At 51.3% G+C, this 18,793-nt stretch overlaps 1 protein-coding gene across 2 annotated transcripts in view; it reads left to right on the forward strand.

Annotated features, from left to right (window-relative positions):
* DENND1C (DENN domain containing 1C) overlaps window positions 1-18,793 on the forward strand; it is a 652,034-nt gene that overhangs the window by 551,112 nt on the left and 82,129 nt on the right. Inside the window, exons 19-20 of one of the 2 annotated variants that reach the window (XM_069604348.1) lie at window positions 8,293-8,349; window positions 16,591-16,722. In XM_069604348.1, the coding sequence (XP_069460449.1) occupies window positions 8,293-8,349; window positions 16,591-16,722 (189 nt within the window). The remainder of the gene's footprint in view (window positions 1-8,292; window positions 8,350-16,590; window positions 16,723-18,793) is intronic. The other variant, XM_069604349.1, reaches the window with a different exon arrangement.

The raw sequence follows: 18,793 nt of genomic DNA on the forward strand, positions 1-18,793 counted from the left end.
GCCTAGAAAGAGTACTTCCTTCCCAGCCTGTAGTGCTTTCTCTCCATAGAGAGAAGGCATGCATTATTACGTCTCCATTCTAGAGAGCTTACTTCCCTTGGAGAGAAGACACACTGTATAGCTTCACCATCCTGTGGAGCTTACTCTCCATGGAGAAAAGGCAATGGTTATATCTCAACCATGCTGGGGAGCATACTCCCCTGGTAGAGAAGACACACAGTATATCTTCTCCAGCCTCTCTCTCAGTGGAGAAAAAACATGAATTATTTCTTCTCCAGCCTAGAGAGCTTACTTCCCTTGCAGATAAAACAAAAAATGGTATAGCTTCTCCAGCCTGTAGATCTTTCTCTCCATAGAGAGACAGCATGCATAATTTCTTCTTCAGCTTGGAGAGCTTACTCCCCTGCTAGAGAAGACACACAGTATAGCTTTTCTGCCTGTAGAATCTTCTCTCTGTGTAGAGAAACCATGCATTATTTCTTCTCCTGCCTAGAGAGCGTACTTGCCTTGCAAATAAAACAAATGTTATATCTTCTCCAGCCTGTAGAGTTTTCTATCCATAGAGAGAAAAAATTATAATTTTTTCTTGATTCTAGAGAGCGTACTTCCCTTGAAGATAAAAACAAACCGTATATCTTCTCCAGCCTGTAGATCTCTCTCCACAGAGAGCAGCCATGTATTATTTCTTCTCCAGTCTAGAAAACTTACTTCGTTTGCAGAGGAAACATGCAGTATACCTTCTCCAGCGCATAGAGCTTTCTTTCCACAGAGAGAAACCATGCACTATTTCTTCTCCAGCCCAGGGAGCAAACATGCAGTATACCTTCTCCAGCGCATAGAGCTTTCTTTCCACAGAGAGAAACCATGCACTATTTCTTCTCCAGACCAGGGAGCGTACGACCCTTGAAGAGAAGACACTCAGTCTATCATTTCCAGCCTGTAGTGCTTACTCTTCATGGAGACAAGGCAGATGTTATATCTTATCCATGCTATAGAGCTTACTCCCCTTGGAGAGAAGGCACACAAAATATCTACTCCAGCCTGTCTCTCAGTGGAGAAAAAACATGAATTATTTCTTCGCAAGCCTAGTGAGCTTACTTCCCTTGGCAAGAAGACATAAGTTGTATCTTATCCAGCCTGCAGAGCTTACTCCTTTTGGAGAGAAGACGCATGGTATATCTTCTCAGCTTGTAGAGCTTTGTCTCCATAGAGAAAAAGCATGCATTATTTATTCTCCAGCCCTGTGAGCAGAAGACACACGTTGTATCTTCTCCGGCCGGTATAGATTTCTCTCCATAGAGGCAAACCATGCATTATTTCTTCTCTAACCTAGAGAGCTTACTTCCCTTGGAGAGACGACACATGGTATATCTTCTCCAGCGTGTAGAGCTTGCTCTCACTGGAGAGAAACCATGCATTATTTTTTCTCCAGCCTAGAGAGCTTACATTCCTTGGAGAGAAGACACACGTTGTATCCAGCCTGTAGAGCTTTCTCTCCATAGAGAGAAACATTGCAATATTTCATCTCCAGTCTAGAGAGTTTACTTCCCTTGGAGAGAAGACACATGTTGTATCTTATCCAGCCTGGAGAGCTTTGTCTCCATAGAGAGAAAGCATGCAGTATTTCTTCTCCAGCCTTGAGAGCTTGCTTCCCTTGGAGAGCAGATGCATGGTATATCTTCTCCAGTCTGTAGAGCTTGCTCTCCATAGAGAGAAACCATGCATTATTTATTCTCTAACCTAGAGAGCTTACTTCCCTTGGAGAGACGACACATGTTATATCTTCTCCAACGTGTCATGTAGAGCTTGTTCTCACTGGAGAGAAACCATGCATTATTTTTTCTCCAGCCTAGAGAGCTTACTTTCCTTGGAGATAAGGCACACGTTGTATCTTATCCAGCCTGTAGAGCTTTCTCTCCATAGAGAGGAACATTGCAATATTTCGTCTCTAGTCTAGAGAATTTACTTCCCTTGGAGAGAAGACACATGTTGTATCTTATCCAGCCTGCAGAGCTTTGTCTCCATGGAGAGAACCCACACAGTATTTCTTCTACAGCCTAGAGATCTTACTTCACTTGGAGAGAAGACACATGGTATATCTTCTCCAGCGTGTAGAGGTTACTCTGCATAGAGAGAAACTATGCATTAGTTTTTCTCCAGCCTAGAGAGCTTACTTCCCTTAGAGAGAAGGCATATGGCACATCTTTGTCTGCCTGCAGAGCATAAAGGAAACACTGGGGCTATCACTAATGATTGACCTCTAGGAATCTCACCTCTACCCCATTGGCCTGCATCCAGACAAGGTCCAGGGACCAGAGTACTGTACAGCTCAGGACCTTGTCCAGCTGTTTGCATTTAGAGTTGTTTCTGATTGTTTCTCTTTATGGTGTCTCTCTGATTCTTTGCACTGAGACTGGACGCTGGATGCTGATTGTTTGGGGTGGAAGCCCTGAAGCTTCATGTAAGTGGCGGACGCTTGATTATATTTATTCAGGATGGGGTTCTTAATTACACTCAGGATGACCTGGTAGGTCGTGTTTGGGGCGAGGGCTCTAATCATCTCTGATTGGATACCTGGTTGGTGATGAATCTGCCGGGTGCACACATTGATGTCTCTGTCGGTTGACCATGTTGATGTCTGGGCTGGGCGCCCATGATGGTGGCTGCATTGGGTGCCCTGTTTGATGGTAAGGCTTGGTGCACATGTTTCATGGTGATGATGGGTGCACACGTTGATGTCTCTGTCGGTTGACCATGTTGATGTCTGGGCTGGGCGCCCATGATGGTGGCTGCATTGGGTGCCCTGTTTGATGGTAAGGCTTGGTGCACATGTTTCATGGTGATGATGGGTGCACACGTTGATGTCTCTGTCGGTTGACCATGTTGATGTCTGGGCTGGGTGCCCATGATGGTGGCTGCATTGGGTGCCCTGTTTGATGGTAAGGCACATGTTTCATGGTGATGATGGGTGCACACGTTGATGTCTCTGTCGGTTGACCATGTTGATGTCTGGGCTGGGCGCCCATGATGGTGGCTGCATTGGGTGCCCTGTTTGATGGTAAGGCTTGGTGCACATGTTTCATGGTGATGATGGGTGCACACGTTGATGTCTCTGTCGGTTGACCATGTTGATGTCTGGGCTGGGTGCCCATGATGGTGGCTGCATTGGGTGCCCTGTTTGATGGTAAGGCACATGTTTCATGGTGATGATGGGTGCACACGTTGATGTCTCTGTCGGTTGACCATGTTGATGTCTGGGCTGGGCGCCCATGATGGTGGCTGCATTGGGTGCCCTGTTTGATGGTAAGGCTTGGTGCACATGTTTCATGGTGATGATGGGTGCACACGTTGATGTCTCTGTCGGTTGACCATGTTGATGTCTGGGCTGGGTGCCCATGATGGTGGCTGCATTGGGTGCCCTGTTTGATGGTAAGGCACATGTTTCATGGTGATGATGGGTGCACACGTTGATGTCTCTGTCGGTTGACCATGTTGATGTCTGGGCTGGGCGCCCATGATGGTGGCTGCATTGGGTGCCCTGTTTGATGGTAAGGCTTGGTGCACATGTTTCATGGTGATGATGGGTGCACACGTTGATGTCTCTGTCGGTTGACCATGTTGATGTCTGGGCTGGGTGCCCATGATGGTGGCTGCATTGGGTGCCCTGTTTGATGGTAAGGCTTGGTGCACATGTTTCATGGTGATGATGGGTGCACACGTTGATGTCTCTGTCGGTTGACCATGTTGATGTCTGGGCTGGGCGCCCATGATGGTGGCTGCATTGGGTGCCCTGTTTGATGGTAAGGCTTGGTGCACATGTTTCATGGTGATGATGGGTGCACACGTTGATGTCTCTGTCGGTTGACCATGTTGATGTCTGGGCTGGGTGCCCATGATGGTGGCTGCATTGGGTGCCCTGTTTGATGGTAAGGCTTGGTGCACATGTTTCATGGTGATGATGGGTGCACACGTTGATGGAAGACCTGCGTTTGATTTTGATTTTGATTTTTTATATTTGTAGCGCGCGCATCAAATGAAATAAAGCGTATATTGGTGCAGATGACACAACTGAAGGTAGACAAGGAAAATCGAGACAGGCTCCCAGATGACATGGGGCCGTCTACCTAAAAAGGAAGGTCTTCAGTGCCCGGTGAAATTGAAGAAGTGAGCTCTTAGTTCTTAACAGTAGCGGTAGAGAATTCCACAACCTGGGACCAAAAACGGAGAATCTTCTGTCACCTGTAGCTATAAAAACTGAGTGAGGGATGGTCAGGAGATGTCTGTCACATGATCGCAGTTGTCTCGTGGTAGATACAGGGGAGCGATGCAGTTGATACATGTGTAGACAATACAAGCTGTCTTAAATTTGATGCGATCGTCGACTGATAGCCAATGCAACTTCCGGCGGAAGGACGATACATGGTCAGTTTTTCTCAACTTAAATATTAGTCTAACAGCCGCATTTTGTGCCCTCTGAAGCCACTGAAGCTGTTTGGCAGGAATACCCAACAGTTGACTGTTGCAGTAGTCTAGGTGGGCACTGGTTAGTGCTCCTTCCACAGATGCATTATCTTTGGTTGGTATATAGGGGAGTGTTAGACGTAGCATTCGGAGGACCAAATGTACTGCTTTAGTCTTAGCTCCCACCTGGGCTTCACTGCCCAGGTCTTCTTGCCACATACAACCTAGATTTTTAATTTTGGATACAAATTTGAGACTCTTGCCCAAAAGTGATGGAATAGGCAGCTTCTTGGCTGCTGACAGCAGATTTTTAGGTCTGAATAGAATAAGTTTGGTTTTGGCAGCATTGAGTTGCAAATAATTCTTAGACATCCAGCTGCCTATTTCTTCCAGGCAAAGCGCCCTAGTTTTCTAACTGCTTCCTGGAAATTGGCAATGTGTATGAACATCTGGGTGTCATCAGCATATTAATGGAAATGCAGCCCATAGCGTCTCAGGACTTCAAGTAATGGCCGAATATACAAGTTGAACAGCAGTGGAGACCGAGAGGATCCCTGCGGAACCCCACAGTTCAGGCAAATAAGGTCCGACAGGAACTCCCACATTCTCACCCGCTGTTGACTCTTGGTCAGAAAAGACCTAAACTAATTCATTGCTGAGTTGGATACTCTTCCTACCTCCTGTAGCCGTTCAAAGAGAATTTGATGGTTTACTGTGTCAAAGGTCGCAGACAACTCTAGCATTATAGGTGCCCTATAGTGAGGGGCGGTGCCAATGTTCATAGCTGTGCTGGGTGCCTATGTTCATAGCTGTGCTGGTTCCCTGTTTAATGGTGAAGCGAGGTGCCCCTGTTTGATGGCTGCACTGGCTGCCCATGTTGATGGCGGCACTGGGTGCCCACATCGATGGCTGTGCTGTGAGCCCAGTGCGATGGTGAGGCTAGGTGCCCATGTTGATGGCTGTGCTGTGAGCCCATTGTGATGGTGAGGCTAAGTGCCCATGTTGATGGCTGTGCTGGGTGCCTTGTGTGATGGTGAGGCTGGGTGCTCATGATGATGGCTGTACTGGCTGCCCATGGGGATGGCTGCACTGGCTGCCGACGTCGATGGCTGTGCTGTGAGCCCAGTGTGATGGTGAGGCTAAGTGCCCATGTTGATGGCTGTGCTGGGTGCCTTGTGTGATGGTGAGGCTGGGTGCTCATGATGATGGCTGTACTGGCTGCCCATGGGGATGGCTGCACTGGCTGCCGACGTCGATGGTTGTGCTGTGAGCCCAGTGTGATGGTGAGGCTAAGTGCCCATGTTGATGGCTGTGCTGGGTGCCTTGTGTGATGGTGAGGCTGGGTGCTCATGATGATGGCTGTACTGGCTGCCCATGGGGATGGCTGCACTGACTGCCGACGTCGATGGCTGTGCTGTGAGCCCAGTGTGATGGTGAGGCTAGGTGCCCATGTTGATGGCTGTGCTGTGAGCCCAGTGTGATGGTGAGGCTAAGTGCCCATGTTGATGGCTGTGCTGGGTGCCTTGTGTGATGGTGAGGCTGGCTGCCCATGTTGATGGCTGTACTGGCTGCCCATGGGGATGGCTGCACTGACTGCCGACGTCGATGGCTGTGCTGTGAGCCCAGTGTGATGGTGAGGCTAGGTGCCCATGTTGATGGTTGTGCTGTGAGCCCAGTGTGATGGTGAGGCTAAGTGCCCATGTTGATGGCTGTGCTGGGTGCCTTGTGTGATGGTGAGGCTGGGTGCTCATGATGATGGCTGTACTGGCTGCCCATGGGGATGGCTGCACTGACTGCCGACGTCGATGGCTGTGCTGTGAGCCCAGTGTGATGGTGAGGCTAGGTGCCCATGTTGATGGCTGTGCTGTGAGCCCAGTGTGATGGTGAGGCTAAGTGCCCATGTTGATGGCTGTGCTGGGTGCCTTGTGTGATGGTGAGGCTGGCTGCCCATGTTGATGGCTGTACTGGCTGCCCATGGGGATGGCTGCACTGACTGCCGACGTCGATGGCTGTGCTGTGAGCCCAGTGTGATGGTGAGGCTAGGTGCCCATGTTGATGGTTGTGCTGTGAGCCCAGTGTGATGGTGAGGCTAAGTGCCCATGTTGATGGCTGTGCTGGGTGCCTTGTGTGATGGTGAGGCTGGCTGCCCATGTTGATGGCTGTACTGGCTGCCCATGGGGATGGCTGCACTGACTGCCGACGTCGATGGCTGTGCTGTGAGCCCAGTGTGATGGTGAGGCTAGGTGCCCATGTTGATGGCTGTGCTGTGAGCCCAGTGTGATGGTGAGGCTAAGTGCCCATGTTGATGGCTGTGCTGGGTGCCTTGTGTGATGGTGAGGCTGGCTGCCCATGTTGATGACTGTACTGGCTGCCCATGGGGATGGCTGCACTGACTGCCGACGTCGATGGCTGTGCTGTGAGCCCAGTGTGATGGTGAGGCTAGGTGCCCATGTTGATGGTTGTGCTGTGAGCCCAGTGTGATGGTGAGTCTAAGTGCCCATGATGATGGCTGCACTGGCTGCCCATGTTGATGGCTGTGCTGTGAGCCCAGTGTGATGGTGAGGCTAAGTGCCCATGTTGATGGCTGTGCTGGGTGCCTTGTGTGATGGTGAGGCTGGGTGCTCATGATGATGGCTGTACTGGCTGCCCATGGGGATGGCTGCACTGACTGCCGACGTCGATGGCTGTGCTGTGAGCCCAGTGTGATGGTGAGGCTAGGTGCCCATGTTGATGGTTGTGCTGTGAGCCCAGTGTGATGGTGAGTCTAAGTGCCCATGTTGATGGCTGTGCTGGGTGCCTTGTGTGATGGTGAGGCTGGCTGCCCATGTTGATGGCTGTACTGGCTGCCCATGGGGATGGCTGTGCTGTGAGCTCAGTTTGATGGTCAGGCTAGGGGCCCATGTTGATGGTTGTGCTGTGAGCCCAGTGTGATGGTGAGGCTAAGTGCTCATGTTGATGGCTGTGCTGGGTGCCTTGTGTGATGGTGAGGCTGGGTGCTCATGATGATGGCTGTACTGGCTGCCCATGGGGATGGCTGCACTGGCTGCCGACGTCGATGGTTGTGCTGTGAGCCCAGTGTGATGGTGAGGCTAAGTGCCCATGTTGATGGCTGTGCTGGGTGCCTTGTGTGATGGTGAGGCTGGGTGCTCATGATGATGGCTGTACTGGCTGCCCATGGGGATGGCTGCACTGACTGCCGACGTCGATGGCTGTGCTGTGAGCCCAGTGTGATGGTGAGGCTAGGTGCCCATGTTGATGGCTGTGCTGTGAGCCCAGTGTGATGGTGAGGCTAAGTGCCCATGTTGATGGCTGTGCTGGGTGCCTTGTGTGATGGTGAGGCTGGCTGCCCATGTTGATGGCTGTACTGGCTGCCCATGGGGATGGCTGCACTGACTGCCGACGTCGATGGCTGTGCTGTGAGCCCAGTGTGATGGTGAGGCTAGGTGCCCATGTTGATGGTTGTGCTGTGAGCCCAGTGTGATGGTGAGGCTAAGTGCCCATGTTGATGGTTGTGCTGTGAGCCCAGTGTGATGGTGAGTCTAAGTGCCCATGATGATGGCTGCACTGGCTGCCCATGTTGATGGCTGTGCTGTGAGCTCAGTTTGATGGTCAGACTGAATGACCAACTTTGTGGTCCGGAATAGGGCTCACGTTCCTCCTCTGCTGAGCGCCCCATGATCAGTCTGGGAGCCCTGCTTGGGGGTCTGGCTGGGCCCCCATTAATGGTACAGCTGTGTAATGTGGCCGATGCTTGCTTGCATGGCAGGGGTACCATCAATGACTGGAATACTCTTCTGCTGCCTCAAATTCCTCTCCTTTTCTTAACTGCAGGCCAAGGGGCAGGCGAAGATGGGCCTGAAGGAGATGCGGATTCGCCTGAAGCATAAGGTGAGTTGTGTGTGATGCATTTTGGGTAAGACTACTTCCTTGCTGTGAGAGTATGTCCAATTTAAGTGTAACCTTGAGAGATATGGGTAGTTATCAAAGTTGCCCACATTGCGGGTAAGGGGACCCCTAACCTCCCTGGTGCCACTGAGATAAACCTGATATTCATCTCCAGGGCGGCCTGGAGGATAGCTCAGGGGCAACGTGTGTGTCTTGGAAGCAAAACAACGCATAGCAACACAGATCTGAATCCTAGGCTCGCGCTTAGAAACTGATCTCCGGTATTAAGCGTATTTTCAGGGCTTGTTTAATCCAAGAAAGCCATGATGTGCGCTCTGCGCGTTCCTGTGAGCCCATCCTGTGCACATTGCGACCATTTATAAAAAAAAATCCCTGCACACTAAGTTGTGTTTTGGTGCCTGTAACAAACGTTACAGCAGTCTAGGTCCAAAATGTAATTACACAAGAAACACACAATCAACAAGCATTGGCAAAGCTAATAGGCCTGGCGTGCGACGAAGAGAACATATGATTTATTTTGTCCCTGGGGAAAAAGGTGCAGCAACGGCGCTAGGAAAGCCAGATCTGCTGCTTTATCAGTGCTTACTCCTACACCAGCGCCCCTGCTCACAAGGGGGACAACACCCTTCACTGAATGCCAGGCAATAAGTGCAGCAAAACGCAGCCTTGAAGGGCAGGTACAGGCTGGTATGCGAATGGGTATTTCTCCGCTGTGAAAGGTACAGTGAGCGAAAACATGGCTGCGGACCCTCCCCATTGGGCACCTACCCAGAGAACAAGTTATTTGGCTGTGCTCGTTCTCGGTAGCGGGGCTCCTAGTCCTCTTTTCACCCTAACTTACCCAAGATTATCCAGCCATCGACCCTCATCTCGCTGATGAGGTCGACGAGGCCGAGGCACGTGTCTGGGGTTGCTGGTGGTACTCCTGTTCAGGGGAGGTTTGCCTGGCATTTTGGTGCTGGACTGGCCATGTGGGCGGGACAAAGACTGATATGCAAATGGGTATTTCCCATCTGTGAAAGGTACAGTGAGCTAAAACGTGGGTGTAGACCCTCCTGTGGAACAGGTTATTTGGCCATCTACGTTCTCAGGCCTTATTGGCAGTACAATTACCCTAATGTGCAGTGTGTGCCCTTCCCCAAACCCTTCACTTAATGTAGGTACTCAGTGCAGCGACACACTCCGCACCTAATGCCAACCATGAACTACATATACCGCACCTTTCATCTAACAACACGCCAGTACAATTCACCTATTGCCAGGTATGCATGCACTGAGCGTACACGTCACCAACCCCCTCACGTCACGCCATGTCTTACTACAATAACATATCATGTACTCAATGCTATGTCTTCTGCAGTGAGCATCCATGCTTAAAACATGTATGTACTCTGGGCACCCTTCATCTAATGCCAGCCTTGCCCTGCAGTCAGCATACCCCCACCTAGTGCCATGCATGCAGCTCTGGGGGCACCTGACATGATCTTAAGATGGCTGCCGTTTGCACTGTTGTGACAACGTAAAACATCACCCCTGTCAGGTGACAACTTACGTCACCCATTGAATTAAAGGGGGGCCCACACAGGCACAGGCGCAAGTCCCAGAGACTCAACCTGGTGTAAAGTTTATTATTACTGAGGGCTCTGGCACAGGCCAGTGGCTCTCATAACAAATGTCAACGAGGATGGGATGCCTCAAGAGCCTGGAAGTGCACCTGCACATTGACAAGGCCATGCAGCCTGTGGCACTGCGCCACCGCAGAATCCCTATTCACCTGCGCCAAAATATCAAAGAGGAGCTCACTAAGCTGGAGTGGGCAGACATCATAGAGCGCATGGTTGGGCCCACATCATGGCATCACCAATAGTTGTGGCCAACAACCCCAAGTGCCCCGAAGAGGTCAGAATATGCATGGACAAGAGGCCATCCACCAAGGCCGATCTACAAGGTGCCAAAGTGTTCTCGACCCTCAACCTCAATGTTAGATACCACCAAGTCCTTCCAATACTGGCCTTCTCGTCGCATGTGGGACTAAAGCGACTTAGCTTCGGGGTGTCCTCCATGGCTGAAATGTTTCAGCACAAAATTTGGGGAGTGCTGACAGGGCTGCCCGGGGTTCTTAACATGAGCGATGATGTACTGATTTTCTCAGCGTCCCACAAGGACTGCATGTCGAGGTTGGCGGCGGTGTTGACAAGAATCACCCAATGCCTGGATGCCTCCTGTCCTCCCTCTGGACTCTTTCGCGACCTCTGCGACTCTCTCTCACTCTCTATTCTCCCCTTTGGCCCGACTCACTGTGCAGGGCACACTCTGGATGTTCTGATCTCCTCAGACCTTCCCCTTTCTGCCCCGCTCACCACTCCTCTCTCCTGGAGTGATCACTTTCTCCTTTCCTCTCATCTCACCCTCTCTACCCCTCAGGCCAAGCCATTTCCATCACTGCCACCCACCTTCTCGGTCATCCGACCCATGAAGCGCGTGTCAGTTGAGGCTTTCTCCGCCACTTTCTTACCCCTCCTCCCCCTTTGGCTGACTTTCACCCTGACAAGCCCTCTCCACGCTCCAAGACAAGTGCAACTCCTGGTACGACTCAGACCTCGTCACCCTCAAACGCGAGTGCAGGTTGGCCGAGAGGAAATGGCCTGCTTCATGTACATCCTCTGACAAACTACCCTGCCGCCTGCTCCAAAGGCAATACCACCTCTCTGTCCTCCCCAAGAAGAGGGCTCTTATCCAAGCCTGCGTCCCTGCGGCATCCATACAACTCGGCTGAACTCTTTAAAATCTGCAAGGAACTGGCCAATCCTGCCGCAGTCTCTACCTCTCCTGTCCCTTCCCAGGCCCTCTGCATGGCACTGGCTTCTCACTTCATCTCTAAAACTCAGGACATCCTGTCTTCTCTCTCCTCCTCTCTCCCCCCTCCCTCTACTCCATGCTCTTCCTCTGGCACTTCTGAGCCACCTCTCCTCCCTCCTTTTCTGCCTTTCCCCTGTTCTCTGCTGACAAGGTTTCTAGACATGTCCGATCTATGAAAGTCTCATCAACACAGGTTCACCCCTGTTCCTCCAAAACCATCAAGGACCACATTGACTCCCTGGCTCCTGCCCTGGCTGACTTCTGCAACCACTCCTTCGCCACTGGTGTCTTCCCATCCCCCCTGAAGCACTCCCTTGTGCACCCTCTTCTTAAGAAACCCTCTGCCAACCCCTCCTGCCCGGCTAACTATCACCCAATCTCCATCACTCCCTTCCTGGGCAAACTCCTAGAAAAACTGGCCATCTCCGAACTTAATCTCCACACTGAATTTATTGGTTGTCTTCATGATCATCGGTCTGGCTTCAGAGCTGCCAGAAGCTTGGAAACTGCTCTCCTGAACATCCGTGAAGACCTGCTCTCCAACCTTGATTCTAACACCCCGTGTCCTCATCTTGCTTGATCTCTCTTCTGCCTTTGACACGGTCAACCATGCCATCCTGCTCAAATGTCTCTGTGATAACCTCGGTATCACCGGTCAGGCCCTGGCGTGGCTGACTTCTTTCTTCTCTGACGACCCTCCCAGGTTAAACATGGGTCCTTCCTCTCTGCTATCTTTTTCTCTACCTGTGGTGTCCCCCAGGTGTTTAACCTCTCTCCCTGGCTGTTCAACCTCTACCTGGCACTTCTTGCCCACCGCATTGCTGCTCTCTGCCCAAACTTTCAGTGCTATGCGGATGACACTCCTCTCCGTCTCTCATCACTGACTGTCTGTCTGCTATCCAGGAGTGGTGTGCTGCCAATGACCTCTGCCTTAATGCCAGTAAGACTGAGATTCTCCTCATCGGTACACCTGCTAACTCCTTTCCTGTCGCTCTCTAGCTGGCCTCTCTTGGCCCTCCTCCTGCTCCTACCTGCGAGGCTAAAAACCTTGGGGTCATCTTCGACTCCACACTCTCCTTCTCTCCTCAAATCTCAGACGTCAAATCTCTAAGAAGTCACACTACCAGCTGCACTTTCTCAGAGGTATTCTTCCTTTCCTCTCCTTCACCCAGAAGCTCACTGTCTCCAGAGCTCTGGTTCTATCTAGGCTGGACTACTGCAAAAGCCTCTTTCTAAATCTGCCTGCCTCCACTCTCTGCCCTCTGCAACTCATCCAGAACAGGATTGCGAGACTTGTCCTTGGCCGCAAGTCCAGGGATCGTATCTCTCCAGGACTGAAATCTCTGCACTGGCTCCCAGTGGCTGCGAGGATCAAGTTCAAAACCCTCTGCTTTGTCCGCAAGGCCTTCTGGGGCCTCAATACATTCAACTCTCTCTTCCTAAATATCTTCCCTCTCGAGCTCTTGGCTCATCCGCCTCCAACTCCCTTAGGGTCAGTCGCTTCTCCAAGCTACGAGTTGGTGATAGTTCTCTTTCTTCGGCTGGAGCCTCCCTCTGGAACAGCCTCCCTGCCTCCCTGAAACTTGAGGAGAACCATCTCCGGTTCCTGAAGCACCTCAAAACCTTTCTCTTTGCTTCAGCCTTTTCTCCTCCTCTCCCCTGCTGACTTCCTGGCTGAAACTGAATCTGCACTGGTTAACTGGCCACCCTCTGTTCTAGGGCCCAGGTCCCTCCCACCAGTCACACACACACCTGCACTGCCTGCCTGGCAACTGCCACACTTGGGGACTGTTTCTGTATCCCTACATTCCCACTACCAGCACTTGACACCTGATGTCTGCACTTACCTTTGCACTTGCCACCTGCTGGCCGTTACTTTTACTCATTGTTATTATTCTATGCCCATGTACTGCACTGTTGCTTCCCCCTTCCTCCCGCACTCCCCCTTCCCCCATCCCCCATCCCATGCACTTGTGCGATCTGAATGACACCTGGCCTAGTAGGATCGCTGTCCGTCTTCCCTCTGTTCCCCCCTCCCTGCCTCGTCGCGCCTTGGAACACTTGTGTATAGGCGCGTTATAAATGCCATATCATAACATGATCTGACGATGAATAGACCGGAATGCTGATTCCTGCAGACTTTTTTGGCTTTGGGTTTAACAAAGGGGTACTGTCGCCTGACCCTCCTGCCCCCCTGCACCCTCTCCTGGGTTTCCCCTCTGAAGTGAGAAGCTTTTTGGTGATGGTAAAGTTCTGGTGAACTTCTCTGGCCGGTTCAACCTCAACCTGGCCACACTGATGGAACCATTGCAAATCCTCACGAAGAAGGACCAGGACTGGCAGTCAAGCAAAGCAGAGCAGGTAGCATTTCACACCACCAAGGCAGCGTTCATAGCTGACACATCCATGGCCTATTTCGACCCAGCAAACACCACATAGCTGGTCATGATGCCATTCCAGTGGGTCTGAGTGCCGTCCTTCTCCAGATTGATGGCCAAGGGGACAGGTGGCCTGTTGCATGCGCCAGCAAAGCATTGACAGCCACTGAACCAAGAGGCCTTGGCGGTCCTATGGGACTTCAGACACCTTCACATTTACATATAGGGTCACCCATTGACTCGACAGAATGAACACAAGGCCCTCATCCCCATCATGGTGGGGTTGGCACCTCGCCTGCACATTTGGCATGAGTGTTGGCTGCTGCAGTTGCAAGTTGTTGTGGCAGCTGTTCAGAGCTGGAGTAGACCACCTGGCTGACTACCTGCTGCAGAATCCCACAGGACATGAAGGGTGCACAAATGTGGATGACAAGGTTATTTAGGAATTCATTGTCTCAGGAGAATAGCTCAGGGGCAACGTGCTCGCCTTGGAAGCAAGACGACACGGACCAACACAGGTTCGATCCCCGGGTACGCGTGTAGCGGAAACCTCAAGGTATTAAGCGCGTTATAAATAACCCATCATATCATATCATTGCCATGATCACCAGGGCGGCTGTCCTGAAATCCAGGTCCCTGGCCAACATCGCAGAAGCAACCCGCAAAGTTGCAGTTCTCCAAGATCTGATAACTCAACTGCAATCCGGCCAGTGGAACCAGTTTCGGTCCGCAACACAACATAGGAATCCGGAGGAACAGTTGTTTCTCCAAGGACTCTGGAAGGGGAAAGTTAAGCTCTCGGTAGTTCACGAAGGATAACGCCTGCGGCGCTCAGCTGGTTATCTCGCTCGAACCGCAAGATCAGGTTCTGGGCCTGGCTCATGTAGGACACTAGGGTGCCAGAAAAATACAAGCACGTCTCTGCAAGGTGGGCTTCCCAGACCTGGAGGCCGATGTGGATGATGCCCTCAGCTGATGCATGTGGCCAAAGAACCCCCCCCCCACTGTCTCTCCGGATCGAACCATGGCACCGTGGGAGCCCTCAGCCTGGACTTCGGCACAGTGCTGCAGTCCAGGCATTTCCTGGTCATCCTAGATGAGTTCTTGCGCTATCACATGATGCGCTTCATCGATCCATGGAAGTAGGGGTGGTCATCCCGATCCTTGAAGAGCTGTTTGCCGCCCATGGAAAACAAGAATCCCTCAGATCGGACAATGGGCCGCCGTTCCAGAGCTAGGACTTTTGCACGGTTCCTGCAGTTTTATGGGATAGCCCACTGGCGCATCATGCCATGCTGGCCGCATGTGAACAAGGAGGTTCCGCATTCTGTAGACAAGGAACAGCAACTGGAACAAGTCTTGATGCCGTTTCTCACGGATTACATGACAGCACTGCACTCCACGATGGGTGTCGCGCCTACTGAGGCATTCCTGGGGTGCAGGGTGCGATCTCTCATTCCTGAGCCTGTGTCGAGGAGCCTTGCACTTCCAGATCCTTTGAAGATGAAGGAAGTTCAGGAAAGGGCCAACGACAGAGAGACGAATCGTCAACGGCTCGAGGAACAACCCATTGCTGTTAGAGATACAGTGTTGGCGGGAACGAGGCACCCAAGGTGCAAGTTGTGACTGCTTCACGACACGGATCGTTGGACGGTTGCCAGCAAGCGCGGGTCCATGTTCGCGTTGGTGGCGGTGTCAGGAGTTACTCACCAGGAACTGTAGTTGGTTCAGATGCCTCCAGGGGAGATCTGAAGATGAGCAAGTGAAACTTGAAACTAATACAACTCCCTAGTCAGGGGTGCGCTCTCGGGCCCCTCAAAATGAAGGCTAACATCAGCAGGGGGAACAGGGCCAGGGTGAGGTGGTTTTAGGGCACCAAGGGTGCTGCTGCCCGATATCAGAGGAGATCCGAAGAGAGACCTCAGGGACTATGTACTGGAGTAATGGGGAGATGTGTCCAGGAGGGGCTGTGGCACAGTGGTTATAACTGTGATGTGTATTTTGTTCATAATAATTGGATGGGATGCTGCGATGTAAGACGTCACCCCTGTCCAGTGATGACCTACGACACCTGTTGAATAAAAGGGGACCCTGCCCAGGCACGGGCACGAGTTCCGGGGAGTCACCCTGGTGTACAATCTTTTATTATTGAGGGTGTGGCACAGGCCGATGACCCTTGTAACAGCTAACACTGAGAGGGCGCTGTTATGACAGCAACAGGGTTACTCATAAAGGATACACTGGCAGGCCGCAGGTATTCTTCAGTTTACTCTAATCAGGTGCAGCCTCAAGGATGATAGTTCATGGGAATAGCATTGTGTCGGGCATGCTGTTATGCTACACCAGGGTTACTCATAAAGGATACACGGGCGGGCCGCAGGTATTCTTCAGGTTACTTTATTCGGGTAGCATAGATCATCGGGTCTCATCAGGTCTCATCGGGTACATTTAGGAGGTCGGGAAGTACCTAGAGGAACCTACTGGCTCCCCACCACCCAGGCGACATCTTCCAACTGCCCTGGGTGGAATTCCACTCACACAACATTCCAATCATTCCCCTAGCATTCCATTCATGGCATCATACCATGCATACACACCTCATGCAGCCAGGATGCAGGAACCAAGAAGGAAAGTCAATCACAACAGGCACCTATTTATAGCGTCTTAAAACTGCAGCCGTTTGCAACAACCTAAAATGGCCGATGAAGGTGCAGTACTAACATGGCGGCTGTTTGATCTTTTGGGAGACGGGCTAATTAAGACATGAATCTGTTACACTTTTGTGGGTGTACCATCTGATCTGTCAGGAAGGGTTACATGTGTTTCTTGGGGGGGAACCCATTGCTACCCCCTGCCCGCAGGCCTTGGTTACATCCATGCATCCAGCCCTGCAGTCCTCTCTGTATTGTGCTAGTTGTGACGATCAGATAATTGCCAGACCTAGAGCACTCACATAGGTAAACCCACATAGTGTGTTTGTGTTCAGGATATTGCAGACGATCGGCAACTTCGGCGAGGGGGGTCACTCAGGAACGAGGTCGGCACAGGCATCAGTCAGCCCAGAAAAGCACACGACAATTTACAGAGCCGGATGCCAATAACACAACACTTTGGGCAGGTGAGTAACACCTGGGGGGCAATGTGCATTCACAGCAGACCTTCACACAGCAAACACCTGAGGACTGACTGCCCTGACACATCCATCTGGGACTGATGGGCCTTGCACACTTACAGAGGTTATCAGGCACACCACACCTGGGACTGATGGGCCGTGTACGCTTACAGGTTATCTGACAGCACACACCTGGGACTGATGCTTGCACACTTACAGAGGTTATCAGATACACCACACCTGGGACTGATGGGCCGTGCACGCTTACAGGTTATCTGACAGCACACACCTGGGACTGATGCTTGCACACATAGTGGTTATCAGATACACCACACCTGGGACTGATGGGCCGTGCACGCTTACAGAGGTTATCAGATACACCACACCTGGGACTGATGGGCCGCGCACGCTTACAGAGGTTATCAGATACACCACACCTGGGACTGATGGGCCGTGCACGCTTACAGAGGTTATCAGGCACACTACACCTGGGACTGTTGGGCATTGCACACTTACAGATGATATCAGACAGCACAGAACCTGGATAGTGACAGCCCGTACACATTCACAGAGGGTAGCAGACATCACACACCTGGGATTGATGGTCCTTGCACAATTACAATGGTTCTAAGACAGCTCACATCTAAGACTGATAGACCTTGCACTCTCATAGAGGTTGCTGGAGCACTTAAGACTGATGGGCTGTTAGGCAGAATCCTGTGCAGTGCCCTTAGGGACCACTACACACAATTAAGACTACAGGTGGTGATACAAGTTTTACCTTTGGTACAAGCCTGTACCGCTATGTCAGAGTGGTAGCAGTGGCGGAGCAGCCAGGCTTATCTCAAGAGTATATGAGCAGTAGCAGAGATTACACAAAGGGACCACAATCACTGTGACTCAAGCAAACACAGACTCAAGGTTTCAGGTAGAAAAATATAAGTACATTTATTTTTAAACCATTTGTTATAAACCCAACACTTCTATTAAACCAATAAAAACCACATGTTAAATATACTACAATTCACTTTGTACAGTAAGTCTCAGGGTAAGTACCCTGTGTTGGAATTAACCGGTGTTAGGCACAAAAACACGTTACTGCGAATACGATTGCGATCACTTTTTGACAGTTCGGTCTACTAAACAAACGCGTATCCTTGACATGAAATGCTACCGGGGCAAAAACACACTTAGCACCTGAGATACCCAGAGCGAGTTGGATGCAAAAATCACAGGCAATATTTTGGTTAGGCAGACAGAATCAAGAAACACTCAGAGACAGGAGTTCAAAAGTCAAAGGGCCGGAGCCAGGGTCGAAAGACACCGGGGGCCAGTTGCCGAAGATCACGGCCAAACAGTTCACCGATTCAACGGAGCCAAAAGTACTTCAATATTGTCAATGTTCGGAAGCAAAAGTTATAAGAAGGAGGGAAGACAAGGGAAAGCCTTGGAAATGAAGAAAAAGGGATTTACCCAGCTTCCTCAACAGAACACAGTACCTTGTTCCAATGGTACAGCTGGTGCCCTGGCAGTTGTTTCGGTTGGTTTCCCGCAGACCCACGATTCTTGAAGCTTCGTCAAGAAGGAGGACGTCTGAAGAGGGTCTGCACCACACAGGGATGAGGCCGGCAGCAACGACACGGAATAAAAGGTGCGCTCCTTAAAAACGGGAGAGGCTCTTCAGATGGCTATCCGGACCACTACAGCAGTGTGCAGCGATTTCGACCACGGAAGAGGATCCTCTGGCTGTAGAAGATGAGCTGGATATCCCCACTAAGCTCAAGAGAAGAAGACTCCGGACTGGATCTTCTCTGAGTCGTAGAAGGGCAGATAGCTCAGGACTGCAGCAGGGCTTCACTGGGATGGGGTAGTTGCAGCAGCCGTCGTTCTTTCCGCTTCTCTTTGGTTCCTTGTTGTTCCAGTGGTGACTCTCTGACTTCTAACCCAAGAGTCCTGCCTTTTATGCGAAAAACCCCCATTCACGCAGCCTGGCTGTCAATCATTCAGCAGGGGGGTTGTCCAGCCCGTACAACTAAACTGGCCAATCATGACAAAGTGCGACTTGGGTTTCCTAGGA

This window comes from Ambystoma mexicanum, chromosome 3q (assembly GCF_040938575.1).
Source record: "Ambystoma mexicanum isolate Mex_15411 chromosome 3q, UKY_AmexF1_1, whole genome shotgun sequence".
Lineage (NCBI taxonomy): Eukaryota > Metazoa > Chordata > Amphibia > Caudata > Ambystomatidae > Ambystoma > Ambystoma mexicanum.